This window comes from Serinus canaria, chromosome 3, assembly GCF_022539315.1.
Source record: "Serinus canaria isolate serCan28SL12 chromosome 3, serCan2020, whole genome shotgun sequence".
In the NCBI taxonomy this organism is placed as follows: Eukaryota; Metazoa; Chordata; class Aves; order Passeriformes; family Fringillidae; genus Serinus; species Serinus canaria.
Window position 1 is genome coordinate 106,396,731 of NC_066316.1, and position 16,492 is coordinate 106,413,222.

The following is a 16,492-nucleotide window of genomic DNA, read 5'->3' on the forward strand; positions in this document are numbered from 1 at the left end:
AAAAGAGCCCTTGCTTTAGGTGCTCATTCCCTGGCATTTTTCATTCTAATGCAGTGACAGAAGGTGATCCAACCCAGTTTGTTTTGATTTCCCTCTCTTAATGCAGATGTATATGAGACTTGAAGCAGAGTCCTTATATAAATATTTATTACAACATATAAATAATGGACCCTTCTAGTTTGTTTATCTGTGACCAGATATAGCATGTGAATGAATATGAAATTCATGCAGTAAAAAATCCATTTTATTCCAGGGTACATGTTCCTGCCAGCAGAAGAGCTGGATTTAAGAACCTGCTGCTCCTCCAGCTGTGCATTTCTGGCTCTTTTCTGCTTCAACATCTATGACCATTTTCCATCCTGTTGCCATTAGGACGAGGTTGTGGCTGTGCTAGATTCTAGTCTTAAGTCAAATGCTTAAAAATAAAAGTGTGGAGCTGGACAATGAGGAGTAGTAACCCCTGGCACTGTTGGGGGAAGCAGAGGATGGCTGGGACTGCAAGAAGGGATGGGGTATCCACAGAAATCTGTTCTGGTCAGACAATGCCATGTAGCACAGCTGACCTTCAGCAGATCCAAGTGGCTGAAAGACTTTTGTGTTTCATCCTGGTTTCCCTGTCTGGCCGTTAAAGCAGCTGCAGTGCTGGGTCTGTGGGATGAGCAGCAGCTGGGGAGCTCAGACCCTGTCATTCCTCTCTACAGAGCACACCAGGCTTCCAAAGCATCCTGCTGGAGGTGTGACTCTGTGTATGCTTCATTTACATTCAGGGCAGAAACTACTTTATTTTGTGTATAGCTCATGATTAAGAACATGTTTTTAGAGGCCAATCTGTTTGTATGTAATAAAACCCATAAGTATCCAAATCTGAAGGCTAAATAAATATCAGTTGCTGTTTAATTCACGTATCATACCTTATTAAATTTAAATTGAAATGCAGTTCTCATTTAGAATGCTGAGTTAAAGTGGGACAAAGCCTGCTTTCAGAAAGTTGTTCTTCAATTTTAGATACTTTATGTGTTTCACTTTTTGTCTCAAAACAGCAGGAGGTAATTAAAATCACTTTACAGCTGTTTCTAGAAAACTCCAACTATTGTTGGATTCCTTAGAGCCATAAAAATGATTTATATGAAATTGTTTTTATATGCACACAATAGCTATTTAAAAAAATAATTAAAAAGTACATTCAAATGTGAGTCTGGACAAGATCTTTCTCTAAACCAAGGTTCAAGTTGGTTTTGAAATGCTGTTTACAGTGCAGTATGACCCCACACAGTGATTGTAATTAAAAATTCTGAAACTAGTAATTTAAATAGCACTAGCAGGCTCTGTGATGCTATTGGTACATTTGAAGAAGTAAAGTATTTCTATCAGTAATATCAACTTCTTTAGTAGCTGGTCTTATAAAAGTTGCTTATTGCCCGACTATTACTTAAAAGCAACCCCAAAATACAATCCTAACAATAAAAGGACAAAGTTCAAGAGATTTAAATGTGTAGCATCTCAGTTTGTTTCCATGGAGTTGCTTTGAATGAAAACCAGTGTAACTTGTTCAAAACTGATAAAGTTCCTCTTAAACTAATTCAGATGTCACTCAAGAATATTGCAAAATTGCCACAGTGAGAGCCTGAGAAACAAAGGTAATGTGAAACCTGGGAGTTTGCAGGCACGCCACGCTTTATTTTAGGCACCAAGGGCAAGAAGTGACTTGCAGGCTGTGTCAGCTGGGTAATCTCTATAGAAAATGGCTAGTCCTGCAGCTTGTGAAGTACAAACCTTGCTTCAGACTAGTTCTAGGCATTTGTTGAATATCCCCATGCTCAGTAAAAGACTATTTTTGGGCTTTAATGAATAGGAAGGAGAAATGAACTCAAGGACTTCACAGAGAAGTAGATTGAAAGCACTGTCCCTTTATTCTGGTATCTTCTGAGTGATGCTAAAGCTGTCACCTTCTTTGCTTCTTTTCTTGAATGCCTTAAGCCCGTGATCCACTCTGCTCCAAACTAAACAATAACATTTAACTGTCATTGCCACACCAAATCTTCTTTGTCCTCTGAGACTTCTTGGAGCCACGTTTGAAGCTGTCCTTGGATTCTCACTTCAGCCCCCAAACTCGAGAAATGTTATTAATTTGATCAACTTTGCAAACTCTGAATCAGTCCCTGCAAAACTGGAGGCTAATATATTTTATGAGAGTTCTGGTTCCAGATGCAAGGGTGATAAGATGATTTAGGTTCACATTAATAAACCAAGATTCTAAATGTAACTGTAGGGTCTGTAATTAAATCTGTAATCGATCCTTCAGTTGCAGTCTCTAAATATGATTGGTTTCTTTTGAGATAATTTTCTTTTTTCTGACCTACTGCTGAAGTTTCCAAAGTTATATGAACTGTATAGTAAGTAATTTTTCTCCCTCTTTCTGTAAAACATATTTTTTTAATGTAAAGCTGGCCTTCTCTGCATATCCTAATGTTTGGATATAGATTTCCCTTGTAGCCATTTCAGTGACATTGTGCAAGACATATGTTCTATATGCAGCTGTATCAACGTGAAAGTCTCTGCTGCTATTTGTAATATGATGATGAACATTTATCATTTTTCAAATACCAGCAGGGAACTTCACCTTTTAATTGTTTTGGGTTCCTGCTCCTGAGCTTCTTCTGTGTATGTAAATACACTTCTGCTTCTGTACCTTTTTGGTTTAAGGGCAGTCTTTGGTTTCTATTGGCTGAACTTAACACTCGTTGGTCTTAAGGATACTTAAGTATTTGTAGTTTGGTTTTCTACCTCTTCTCTTGTGGATCTAGACCCAACTCACTTCTTTTGTCCTCTATCAAGACTTGTGTACCATGGCAGGGAAGAGAAACCCAGCGTATTTCAGTTGCCCCCAACTGAAACTGTGTGACAACTTTACACTGATAAAGAAATTACTTCCCCAGGCTGCTAAATGAGAGAGAAAGTGGACAAAATCCATCTTTATTACCAGTTCTCTGCACTGGCTTTTAAAGAGAACATCAAACTTAATGGGTATGGGCTTAGTCGAAAATGCCTGGGGTTTGATGTACTGCACAGAGTGCAGACTGACTCATTGATATTCCATGAAGACATCCTTCACAGGCTGCTGGATGGCTAATTTTGGCTGGAGCTGAGGCTTAGGCACCTCTAGCAGCTACCCCTGTGTGAAGGAGCTGACATTTGTATCAACCACAGCTAATGGAACATCTTTAAAATGGATGAGAAACTACCCAAAACCAGGAGAGCTTCCTTCCCTCCTGTTTACGATAGAGGTCCTTCTTCAGATTGAGGCAGTCACCCCTAGGTAAAACATGAAGGAATTTAGGCAATTGCCTCACCTAAAAGGTTGGAGTTACTTTCTGCTTGTGTCTTTTCTGCCATTCCATAGAAATTTACTTTCTCTTTTGGCAGACAAGTGGATAACCACAACACTGATTCAGACATCTGTCAGCTTTCTTTGCAGGAACGAAATTTCTGTCCTCTTAGTTAATTGACTCCTTCCATCTTTAATTCTGTCCTCTCACATTCATAGCTCCCAGCAAGTAACCTTTCCTCTTTTGTTCTCGAGCAGGAAATCATGCTGACTGTTTTAGGGAAAAATCCTGTCCTCTGCTTGGGAGGAGTGTCCTCCTCAAGCTGTCAATTGTTTGTAAATTACTTCCCTTAAGGGAAAGTTGATCTTAAGTTGATCCTTTCACCTGCTCAGCAAGGAAAGCAAGGGTTCTGCTGATGGTTTAATTTTGAGATTTAGGTCTGCTCCTGATGCCTTTACACTGAGCCAAAGCATTCCACAGAATTTGTCTCGTGATCAGCTATCACCAGTCCTGTTCCAGTTCCTAAACATTTACTTTGTATGTACTTCTAGAAATAGTATTTTAAGGCAGTGATCCCCTTTCTGAAGTCTTTAATTGTGGCCTGCCATTTGGTCCTTTTGACACCTCAAGGTCTTATATTTCCTTGGCTGAAAAAAGTAGAATGAGTGCCCCATTTTTCTTGAAAATTCACAGACTCAAAGAGTCTGACTCACCCTCTTACGAGTGGGTAGAGCTTTTTCTCAGCCTCCAGTTTTCTTTCTTTTTAAAGTGCATGCATGTTAATATTGGGTTGAGGTCCATGTCCTGCTGTCTCTCCCGATCCATGGACAGCCTGTGGAAAACTTCTGCCTGGCAGCTTCACAGCATGCTAACATATTCACCTGACCAGCTGTATGTGGTCCTGCTTGCTCTGGACAGCCGGTCTCATTTGTGCAGGAAACCACCTTTGCAGGTTCAGCAGGGCTGTGCCAGGTGAGAAGATCATGAGAAGATAAACAGATGAACAGATGTTCTTGAACATCTGCAATATGCCCAGCTTCACTGTGGGATTAGACACCCTTCTAAAAACTCAGGGTTTAAATCTGTTTGTGGATCCATCTGTGATGGCTGCTGCATTAGAAGAGTCTCCAATCTCCAATAAAGCATTTAAGAGTTACCAAAATGTAAAAATTAAAGAGATTGGAAACATTCTTTCAAACCCAGATAGGTTTTGCAATCAAAAGCTTCAATGCATGGCTCGGATTTCAGATTTGGATGTATTGCCCTTACTGGAGAAAAACAAGTAACACTGAGTAACCAAAATTAAGGATATGATTAATAGGCATTGGCTCCAGTTTTTTTGTGGGTTTTTTTTTTGTTTGTTTTTTTTTTTGTTTTTAAACCAGGAAGAGGTAATAAAGAAATAGTCATGCTGGGAAGCAGCCTTAGACTGACTAAAATCCATTCATTGTGGTGAGCTTGATGATACGGACATTACATCACCGAGACCAATTCCAGTTTTAAAGCCAACATGGTCTGCAAGCTGCAGCTGGTAAAATCCTCCATCATAGCTCTGTTGCCCTGGTTTGGGTTTTTACCCTGACAGAGGCTGGGCTGATGGAGTAGGTAAGGTGAATTACTGGTAAGGTGAATTACCCACTGAGGACTTAGACTAATGTGAAATCTAACTGGCCAGTGGTCTGCATTTATGAAGTGACCCTGGGAAAGGGAATTCACCTTGCACAAGGAGCAAGGCTGGAGGGACTTCTAGAAACTGGGGTCAGAGAAAAAGAGAATAAAGTGAGCTGATCACACTCCCCCACAGCCCCAGCTTCAGCTGAAAATGCCATATTTGAAAAGCACAGATGATACTTTTAAACACTTTCACATGTGAAAGTTTCACCATAGCCAGGATTTGTATGTGCTCTCTGGCAGTGTACTGAAACAATCCAAGACTAATGAAAGCCAAGGGTAACTCTGGCCCAACCTCTCCAAGAGGGCTCTCTATCATCTATGAGGTCTTAAAGCAGTTTTTATTGCTGTATCATGGGAGTTGAGCTTTGTGGGCTTTAAGAGGTTCTCGGCAGGGGCCTGGCTCTGCTTAGCAGTGCTTACCTCAGACTTAGTGATATGGTGTTGGCATTTGTGAGCGTTCTTCCCACGTCTCTGACACATGGAGTCACTTGTTTGGTACTAGTGCCAGGGTGGTATCTCATAAAACATTTGGAATTTGCATTTAGCAAGCAAACAAGCAGCAGAAGAAAGGAGATTGTAGAATATAAAATCATTAAGGTTGGAAAAGACCTTAAAATAATCTAATCCAACTGTAATGCTGCCCTGAATGAGTATGACATCTGCTACAATAAGTGCCATGTCTAGTCTCCCACTTCTGAAGACCTGGAAAATAATTTGGCCAGCTGAAGGGGACCACAGCCCAACCCTGCTGCACCACATTGCTGGGATTGGCTTCCCTGCATCTTTTTGGCAGGATAAATGCATGATTTATGGATAAAACCCCTCTTTTTTCCTTTCTGTCTGAGCTCTCTGAGGACGGGCACCTGGAAGTGAAGACTTCTGACCTGGAATCACCTTCTGAAGAGGTACTAATATAATTGGAGCTCTCACTTCTATGAGCTCCCCAAGGACTTATTTACATTTGGAAGTTAAATTACCTATATGTAATCTAACAGGAGTGAATTCACTGTTTTTATAAGCCTGAGATACAGGGGTAAAAGAAAATACCATGTTGTCTCTTCTAGAGCTCCAAATGCCATGGTGGTGACTGTGATTTATGAAGGGGCTCTAGTCTCATCTATCACTCAGCCACCTCTCAGATGTACTGTTGACATCTTCAGTGCTCATTAGTGAGGGAATAAAGATGCTTGAATATGACATTTTGGCACCCAGCTAAATGAACTCCTTGTCAGAAACCCTTTGAAGTGTGTATGGAAAATGGTCCCATTTGGAGATTGTGATTGCTGCTCATACATTTTCCAGTTCAATGTGTTATGTGGAGGATGAACATGCTGACAGACCAAGAAATCCAAGATGGGAGACAAAGCTAATTTCAGTGTTGGTGTAGCCCTCCCTCAAAACACTGCAAGCTGCTTGCCCTGGCCTTTATGGGAATGTACAAGGCGCTTTTGCTTAGAAATTGTGTGGAGGCAAAACCAGGGAAAATTCCCTGTTGTGAGCAAAAGGAAGTCTTTGAAGTGAACACTTGGTCAGAATTTGTGCCTAGACCCCATTTCTGTTTTTTCAGGGCTATAAAAATATTACTGTTTCCAAGAGAATGGCTCAGGTCTTTCCATGGGGAAAATGGGAAGAGTATTTGAATTTACCATGTGAAAGACTGTTGTTGTCAGTAGAGTTTAGCTGGATCTCCTAAAATGGATACCTCAGGTGACTTTCTTCCACTTCTGCATTCACCAGATTCTGGTGTTCATTAGGTCTGGAGGTCAGGGAAAACAGTAAGACTTTTCTAAATTGTGACTGTTTGCAGCAAGAGTCAAGGAAATTGAGCACTACAAGAAACCTCCACTGTGCTATATTGAAGTCACACTGGCAGCCACTTAAAAGAAGTCAGAGATTGTTTGAAATCTTCAGTAATGACCTAGAACAAGGTTTGTAGTGGTACCAAACTGGGCAGGACTTGTTGCAGCTTAACTAGAACACTGAAGTGTCTGGTTTGGGGCTCTCCAGGTAAAGAGAAATGTTGGAAAACAGGAGCAAGTCCAGTGGAGCTCCACCAAGCCGGTCAGGGGCTTGGAGCATACAGCATATGGGGGGAATACTGAGGGACACAGGGTTGCTCAGTTTTGAGACAAGAAAGCTCTGGGTGGGATCTTATTTCTGTTTTTTTCTAAGGAATAGGTGGTTCTACATAAGATTCTTTTTGGGGACACACAGAAGGAAACAGCAGATGAACACCAAAAGCAATGAACATGAGTTGCAGCAGTAGAAACCTGATTACACGCACTGAAAAAATTCTTCACCTGGAGAGGGGCTTAGCCCTGGATCAAGTGTCCAAGGAGTTTGGGAAATATTTCTCTGTGGAGATTTTCAAAACTTGCCTGGGTGAATTCCTGAGCAACCTGATGTAACATCAAAGCTGGCTGTTCTTTGGGCAGGACGTTGGAGTGGATAGGCTCCAGATATTGCTTTCAGCTAAATTATGGGATGGTTTATGTGCTGCAGTCCCAACAGGCGACATTTTCCCCAGATATATTTTTTCATCCTATGGTTTGCAAAAAGTCCATGTAAAAGAGGCTTTTACAATCTTGATGCCCTACTTTCTATGTCAGGGACTTTCATCTTCACCTGTAATTGAAGCATAGAGAGCTTCTTCTACTCTTCTGCTCATTTTGGCTGGTGCAGGTTGAGCTGGAGCAGCCTGGCAGTTGGAGAGTTGAGGACTTCACTACGGGTATTTGTGACTATGGTGGCCTGGTCTGTGCCCAAAGAAGTTGGGTGTCTGGGGTTAAATGTGTACTGGTAATTGAGTAGTATCAGTGGCACAGGTACTGGAAATTGATCTGTACTGTGAAACTGCAGCATGGTCCACGGCACGTTGTCTTGGCTGAGATAACTCTCCCAGGCAGTCCAGAAGCTCAAAGAATTCTGGAATGGTTTGAGTTGGAAGGGTTCTTAAAGATCATCTTGTTCCAACCCCCCTACCATGAGCAGGATCATCTGCTACTAGACCAGGTTGCTCAAATTCCCAAAAATACAGTGGGGGCCTTCTGCAAATTGACTATTAGGACTAGCCCTGTTATTTCTCAGGCTGTATTACCTTTTTGGAGTAATGCTAGTTGGCAAAATCATTCTAAAGTATAGGTTATCACTTAAAAAAAGTGATAAAGGTGTGTCCATAATTTAGCTCTCTTTGGTTTCCTGATGCAGATGCTGCTGCTAAAGTCAGTTTGGGTGGAGACCATGGCCTGTTCAGAACTCCTTGGGAGGGAGGAGGCCATTGATACCAGGACATGATAGTGATGGCTAGAAAAACTGTCAATGTTAGAGTGAGAGAATATGACAAATAAAACTCCTAGAAACATTTTCTGTCTGATGAATCTACAGCTTTGGCACCTGAAGAGTCAATTTGATCTGTTAAGGTGGAGAGCAGAGTCTGTAGTTTGTTAGTGTATACATATTCCTAAATGAGGAAGGTCTCAAAGGCTGCCCATCTCTGGGGATGCTGGATACAAAAGCCTTGTTGTGCCTCTCACAGGACCAGCAGTGTGTAATTCCCCATGGATACAGCATGCTCCTGTGCCAGAGGGCAAGGCCCCTTAGCAGACAGCTGTGGGATGTTCTCTGTTATGTGTGAGAACTATAACAAATAAAAAGAATAGGCACCCTCCATGAAATCCTCTGCAGCATTTAGATTTGCTGAGTTTCTCTAGCCGGACGTTTGCAAAAAGACAATGAATCAGGATTGCTGTATGCCAGATGTTTCCACTGAAACCTCTGACACTCATTGGTTCAGAAATCCCCTAAGGAAGTTTGGGTCATTCAGTATGAAAATGTTCACATGGAGCCTTCTTCTTTTGTCATTTGCAGCATGTGAAATAAAATGCTGCATCTGATTTGAGAAAAAGGGCATGTAACCCTGTAGGCTTGGGTTTCTGTGGCTTTCCCGTGTCTCTCATGGCTTTTATTATTATGCTGGTTCTAGCATTCAGTACCTTTTGAGGTCCATTTTTTCTTTCCTCCTAATTAGTGACCAAAAGTGGTCTGTATTCCATTCTCTGTAGCTGTCCTGTTCCTTTCAGCAATGATTTGATGTTGAAGGAATGTCTACTTCAATTTTCCCCCTGAGCTTGGTCCTGGCTGGACAGTGAAAGAAAACTGTCGGTCTTGCACATAAAAGCTCAAGACTTTATCTTGTGCAAATTGTTCTCACCGTAGGTAAGAAAACAGGCAAAACCACCTGGTAGAGAAAAATATATGGGAAAACACTTTTGGAACTTCCCATATTTTAAATTTCTAATATGAAAAATGTTTCTACTTGCATGGAATGAATGTGATTAAAACTATATTTCTACTTACATGGTAGATGATAATATTATAATTATTACACCTCATACTAATTTTCATTAGATTTAGAAGTGTAGCATCAAAGAGCAGAGACACTGATCACCTTTGTCTTCAACAGGGGACAGAGGGATTTGTGACACCTCTTGTGGTTGTTACAAAGATGAGACATCTTTTATTCTCAGCCTTCTTTGTGTGATTCTTCAATGTTCTTTCAATTTATTAGAGGTGTGTTAGAGATACACTTTCTCACATAAACACAAAGACTTTTAAATATGGAAATCTTGTATGTACTCTCAAGGTCTGCAACTGGTAAGTTATTTTTAGGCAATTTCTGTTGTGAATGGACAAACATTCACAGATAGGTATTGTTTTTCCCTTTTAGAGTGTCAGTCCGCCACTGCTCTCCAGCTCATGATCAAGCGCTGTCACGGGAAAAGAAGCTGCAGCATATATGCCAGCACCTATGAATTTGGAGATCCTTGTTACCCAGGCATCCAAAAGCATCTTAATGTCATCTACACCTGTGGTAAGTTACAAAATTCTCTAACTCGCGCTGGGGTCTATGTTTGTTGAGCAGTGCTGTGTGGAGGATAAGATGCAAAAAGTTGTTGAACTTCCAGTTGGCTCATGGTGATTCTTATTTTGTCGACAAGGAAAAGCTTTGGATCACCAGAGTAGTTTAATTCCGTCACTTTTTGTACTCATTTGCTCTATAGAAAAAGTAAAAAATGTGAAAATGGTATTTATTAATCCATTCATCTGCTTCTTCAAGGCAGAAAAATCTGGCAATGAAGTCAATCTGCTCAGTGGACATTTGCACACTGAATGTTGGCATCCTGCAGCAAAGCTGCGGTTATCAGTAGGATCCTTATTACTTTATTCTGTATCTATTTAATTTTGTACCATAGAATCAGGTGATTGCCAAACCATACTCATTCACTGTGTAAGTAGAAAATCACTCCTGAAAACATTGCAACAATTTTTCTAACAAAATACTGTTATTAAACAAAAAATAAACAGTTTGCTCTCAGTTGGGAGCTTAAGTCATAGCACTGAGCAGACACTGTGCTCTTACCTGACTAATCATCTTATTTTGCAACAGAGGAAAAATTGTTCCTGTCTGAGCTCTCTAGTATAAAAACAACATCTGTCTTCTTACTGTGGTGATGTTTTGGTCATTTGTAGCTGACATATTTGAAAATATTTCCTTCATGGTTTTGCTTACATAGTTGTCACTAGGATCAGCCCACTCTCTCTCTCTCTGTGTTCCTTTCTGCATTCATCTGGAAGTGCAAATTTTGGTGCTGTACTGAATGTGTTGAGCAGACAGTGGCTCATGTACTGAAGGAGAAGCTGTCAATGCCCTCAGACAGCAATGGGTCTGTGGGTCACTCTGTGTGTAACAGCAGCATGCTGAGTGTGACAGAAAGCACTTGAGATGGCGTCACTGTAACATTTTGTGTAGTGGCTGCAGCATGGTGGCTGTGCAGCACCCTGAGGAGCAGAGACATTGATGCAGGAGCATCAGGCTCTCAGCTTGTCTGGCTGTTGTTTCATTTGGCAGGAGTGGCAGGAAGGCTGGGTTTTGTTTGAAGTGATGCAGCAAGAAGTAGCAAGGCTATCCTAGCAAAGCCCTGTGAGGTTTCTAGTCAGGAAGGTGATGTTTTAATATCACTTTTCTCATAAAAAGGCTGGGGAGAAGCTTATCCTTATGGGGATTTGACAGAAACAAAGTCAATGTAGAAGGCAAAACAGGAGCTCCATCCCTCAAAAATCCAGGGAAAACAAACAGAGCCTCATGATGAATTTCCAAGAGGATTTCTCCTTCAAAGGCCTCCATGCCCCTATTTTAGAATTGTGGTCCTGGTCTCAAAGTCCACTATAAAAGGCACTAATGAGCTCTTAATCTGGCCTTAACTCTCTAGTCCAAGCCTAACTGCATCAGGAAATGAGTCAAGCTTGAGAGCACAAAATGGCATGTTTTGCTTTTCTATGGGTAAAATCTGCCTCATCCTTTGAAGGTGGCCATGGCTCCTTTTCAAAACCATGATCTCAGACATGTCTCTGAGCTGGATTTTGTGATCATCAGACACATATTTCTTGCCTCAAATAGCAAAGTCCTTCAACATGTGAAAACGAAATAAACAAGAAATCAAATTCCAGTTCCATGTGCTTGTGCCAGACAGAACTAAGTCCTGGAATTCTTTTAGAAGAAATGATAAAACCAAACATTTTGGTATTCTCATGACCTAGGGAATGATATCAGTGTAGAAAACCTCCTGCTGGCTGTCTCTTTGTTTCAGGTTTCCTTAAAGCTCTACACATTATGGCTCCTGGCATAGTGCTCTCCTGCTTTCACCGAAACTGTGGGAGTGAAAGGGGACAGGCTGGGACAAATGGGCATGACTGCACTTTCCTGTTGCCTGCATCTCAATAACATCCCTGTTTCCCATCTCTTGCACTTGGAAACATGTTGTCTCTTGCTGCTGTTTTCTGGAGATCAGTGAAAGATGCAGTGAGCCTGGCATACTTGGGTAATGTGATGGCTTCTCCAAGCATCACTTCAACTCTTTTTGCTGCTGCTTCAAGTAAGTGACCTCATCACTCTCTGAGATCAGGCAGTGCAGTCTGCTCCTCTCTGTCACTCCCTGCCTGCCCAGCTGTGGCAGAGATGTCCTGCCATTTGTTACTGGTCTTACCTGTGAGAAAAACTGCCATGTGTCCTTGGCCAGTGCTGCTGACCTGCTGCGTTGCTTCAGAAGAGTTGGTGAGAGCAAGAACTGTGATGGACATGGCTGTGGGTGGGAGAGTCTTCATGCAGATATTTTCTTTGTGAGGAGTAGCTACAGGGACAGAGCAGCTGAGCTCTGCTTCTGGTGCTAAAGCGTGGGAAGGACTGGAAGGAGACCAATATGTCTTCTTCTGATATCAACTCATGAAAAAAAAAGGCTGCTGTAAGTAATTTATGAGATGACAAAAAGTAATATTATTGAAAAGCTCATGAGCTGTTAGCAGAAGTCACAGCTGAGATGGACCCTGTGACAGACTGGTAGTGTCTGTGTAGCCCAAGGCCTAGTGAAGAGCTGGTGAGGTATCTTATCTCCCACTCCTGGCAGGAGAACATCTGCAGGGTCTCTCAGGTCATCATGTCCACACTGTTCTTCTCTAGCCTGACAGAAGGACCTGGGCCCTATTCCAGATCTCCAAGAGATAAATGGATGAGGCAAGAACTTTGCTTTCTTTAAGCTACATCCATATTTCTTGAAGGTTCATTCCTCTAGCTTCCATGTTTTATTGGACATGAGAATTCCTGCCAGACACACACAGTTTTGCTGGATGAATCTGTTCTTAAATAAAAGTGTCATCTAACTTTTTGCCAGCTGTATATTTTTTAAATATTGGTTGTAATTACTCCAGCCAGTGGGAATGACTCAAGTCAGCAGTTCTCCATATCAAATTATATCCCTTTGCACTGTGGGCTCAAGGCCTGTTGACATCACTTAGGTGGGAGGGAAATGCCACCAGTTTGTGTGTATGCATGAGATGATTGAAGCAAACAAGCACCCAGCAGCCTGCTGTGATAGAGATCTCTTGTGTGCATCAGGGTCCCATTAGTCCAGCAAAGGAAACAGATGAAAAAACCTCCAACATAAAAACATTCCAAACCTGAACCTTGGCAGGAGCTGAATTAGAAAAATTTGGCCCAAAGCCACATTTAGCTAATGGAATGGTATGGAAGGTGGGATTTTCCAGTATGTGGGTCCCATTACTGCACTAATAAATACATTAATTATTTTTTCAAAAGAAAAAGGCAAGTTCATTCTGGGAACCACATAAGGCCTGGTGAGGTTGAGCTCTGAGTGTGGCAGCTGTAACAGAGGCAGATATAAAAATTTTAGTACTGTCTTTTCTTTAAAATACCCTTAAAGTCTTAGAGTGGAAAAGAAAATAAAAAGCATTAATGCAACTGAGAAAAATAATACAATGAAGACTTACTAGAAGTCTTTCTCTCCTTGTTTCTTCTTCCCCCAAACATCTTCCTTTGTCTCTGTCTTTCTTTGGTATAAAACATTGTCATTTTTTGTAATATCTGTCAGTAGCTTGGTAGTGGTTTTGTACTTATTGGTAAAACTTACTGTGCTCACAGTGTTTTCATTTTCTTAATTGTCCAGTTATTAACTTCAAAGGCTCCCTTTAATTCACTACATCTCTTTCCTCTCTAGTTTGCTAGATTAGCTTTTTTTTTTGCCTGTGCTGAAGTCCTAACTGAGCACTACATTAAAACCTGTGGAATTCTTTCACACACACAGTGCCACTTGGACTCAAGGAAGCGTTGAAGTGTGTGCTTTATTTTAGGACCTATGGATAATTACCATGAAAGTTAAATATTTTCTCAAATTCTTCCTTGAGTGGGAATGAAGGGCTTGTCTGTGTGTAAAGTGAAACCTTATTCTGAGCACTGAAAGTCAAGGGAGCCATTCAGAGTGCCCACTGTCCCCACTGCCAGACCTGCCTCCCTGTGCATTCCATGAAGGCTGCAAAGATCCTCTGCTAAGGACCTGCCGTTCTTTAAATGCAGGCATCCATCAGAAATGGCTTGATGAGAATAGAAGAAAATAAAAAAGGGGGATTGTGAATTTCTTTGTGTCTAGATGTGCCTCAGTGCGTTGGTTATCAGTCCTGATAACTGGTGACTTTTTAGTGCTGCAGTTGGACATGTGCTGAACAAAATGGAGGAAATATGGCCTTGGATGTGTTTTTGATGTGAATATCTGTCATACATTTAGATGTGTGCGTGCCTCCAGCTTGATTCATGCTTGCCAGGAAGGGGTCATTGGGCTGAGAGCTAATGAACTGCCATGGTAACTCATAAATTGCTTGGAAAACCCTGCAGTTCTGCCACATTAATAATCCTGCCATCCTGCTTTATGAGGCAATAAGCTGAGTCCCAGGGGCCAAGTGCTTCACATCCCAATGAGAGAATTGTGCAGGTAAAGAACAAAGCCTGAGCACAGGGGCAGCAGCTACTGTTGCTTTGGGGTGTCTGGTGCTGCTGGGAGACCAGATGGGGTCAAGGAGAGGTGGCTGAGGTGCTCTGGGGCAATGGGGGTGTGCTGACCTTTGCTTCCTCTGAGTGCTTGGGAAAGCAGCTTAGCTTTCTCTAAAATGTGTTTAAAGAAATGCTCTTTCAAGTCAGACTAGAAGAAGGGTCTTTGTTGAACAAGGCAGTTCTGAGGTGGTTGCCCTCTTGATGATGATGAGGAGGAAGGGAAAAAAGCTGCACAAATTCTCTCCTGTCATCTCAAAGGGACTGTGCTCTGGCCCATTAGCTCCTGTGCAGTAAATCTATCAATGCCTCAGGCTAGATGAATGTAATTGTTCCTTTTGCTCTTAAAATTTATGAATTCATGAATGTAGAAAATGTATTTTTATCACTGCAAAAAGCACTTTCTGATGCTATAAAACTTAATTCCAAGACCTGCATAAAATAGAAAAGGAACAATTCCAGACTTCCAAGAAAAAACAAAAGCCTTTTGCACCCCTTTGAAACAGGGCAATGCAGGCAAGGTCTTGCTAGGGAAAGACACATAGAATGTTCAATGCAGACTTTCTTTCTTCAAAAGTTGAAATAAAATTTCTGTTTACAAACAAATAAACATTTTAGGCAATCTACCTCTAGGGATGTTCCACTGAATGTATAATGTCTCATAATGTTTGTTTAACTGGGCTTCTTGTATACTGCTGTGAAGCAGAACTCACAAACATGTAGATTTGAAATGCACAGCCTCATAGGTTTGACCTGCCAAATAAACAAAGAACAGAATAATGATATGATATAATTCCATGTGGCTACTTTCATTGTCAAGACACTGAGTTCAGACATAGTTGAGGACATCTATTCAAATCCTTTGTCATATTTTCCTAAGTTAATAGAGGTTTGTCAAGTAATTTTTGTATCAAGCCTATGCTTCTCTTCAAGCTGTAGAGTATTTTAAAAAAGCTATCCAACCCTCATGTAATGACTACAAATATTGAAATATTCATGAAGTGGGATTAATTTGATCAAGTGTAGACATATAAGCCATAGAGATTTATAGTGTGCACATCCCCTTCTGAGAAAAACTCCTTTTACAGGTAATGTGGAGCAGCAGCTGCTTTTGAGGCACAAATCATCTCATCCTACAGTAAGTGCCTGAAAGAGATGAACTGCATATTTGAAGTGACAGTTCTCCTGTACTGACTGTAAATGGGGACCTTGGTGCTTAGCTGGCATATTGTTATCCACAGGTAGAGCCTCCACCATGGAGATATCTATATCTACATCCACTCACCCCTGGAAGTGTTCAAAGCCAGGTTGGATGGGGCTTTGAGCCACCTGCTCTTGTGGAAGATGTCCCTGCCCATGGTGGGGGTGGATTGGAACTAGATGAACTTTGAGAACCCTTCCTACCCAAACCATTCATGGATTCCATGGTTTCATGACCTGGTTAGATGCTTTCAGCCACTGTGTTCTTATGCAAATTTTTTTTGGTCAAAATTATAATTTCTATGTAATACCAGTGTTTTATCCTTATATTTATTGGTTTCCACTCCCACTCTCTGACAGATCTCCAACTCTTATTCATCCAAGTAAGAGAGGAAGATAATGTTTATTTAAGGTCTTGAGAAATTACCTCTAGCCATGAGTGTTAATGTTGAAAAAGTTTTCCAATAGCAGCTTGGTGTCTGGCACCTCAGCTCATGGTTATATCAATCTCTACACTTGGGTTTGGAGAGGGGTTTTCCTATTAACTGGTTTTGATTGGGATTGAGGTCTTTTTTCTGCATTTCATCTCTATTAATTCCCTAAACGTTTCCAGGAATTAGGATGGGGTCAATATACTTGCTGACTTCTTTGACTGGCTGGTTGTTCTTTTAGACTTCTGTTCTTGAGGTCAGATTTGTTCTAAAGTGTCAAGGACTGCATCTGGTGGTATGGCAGAGGGGGCAGAGTAGATTTTCCCTGGTGATGTAACATTTGCTACCAGATTCTGCAAACAAATGGATTTGTTGACCCTCCTTCCAGACTTTTGCATGTTTCCATCCAGGTGAAGGGAAAGCAAAGAGCTTGTTTTCCTTTCAGAAACTTAGACCTCACATTCAGAATT

General features: G+C 41.3%; 1 protein-coding gene across 4 annotated transcripts in view; it reads left to right on the forward strand.

Moving 5' to 3' along the window:
* Positions 1-16,492, forward strand: part of EVA1A (eva-1 homolog A, regulator of programmed cell death) — a 203,248-nt gene that overhangs the window by 87,950 nt on the left and 98,806 nt on the right. For 3 of the 4 annotated variants that reach the window (XM_018921429.3, XM_009095745.4, XM_018921435.3), the window contains one exon: positions 9,727-9,870. In XM_018921429.3, the coding sequence (XP_018776974.1) occupies positions 9,727-9,870 (144 nt within the window). Of the gene's footprint in view, positions 1-5,808; positions 5,906-9,726; positions 9,871-16,492 lie in introns of those variants that run through there. The other variant, XM_018921440.3, reaches the window with a different exon arrangement.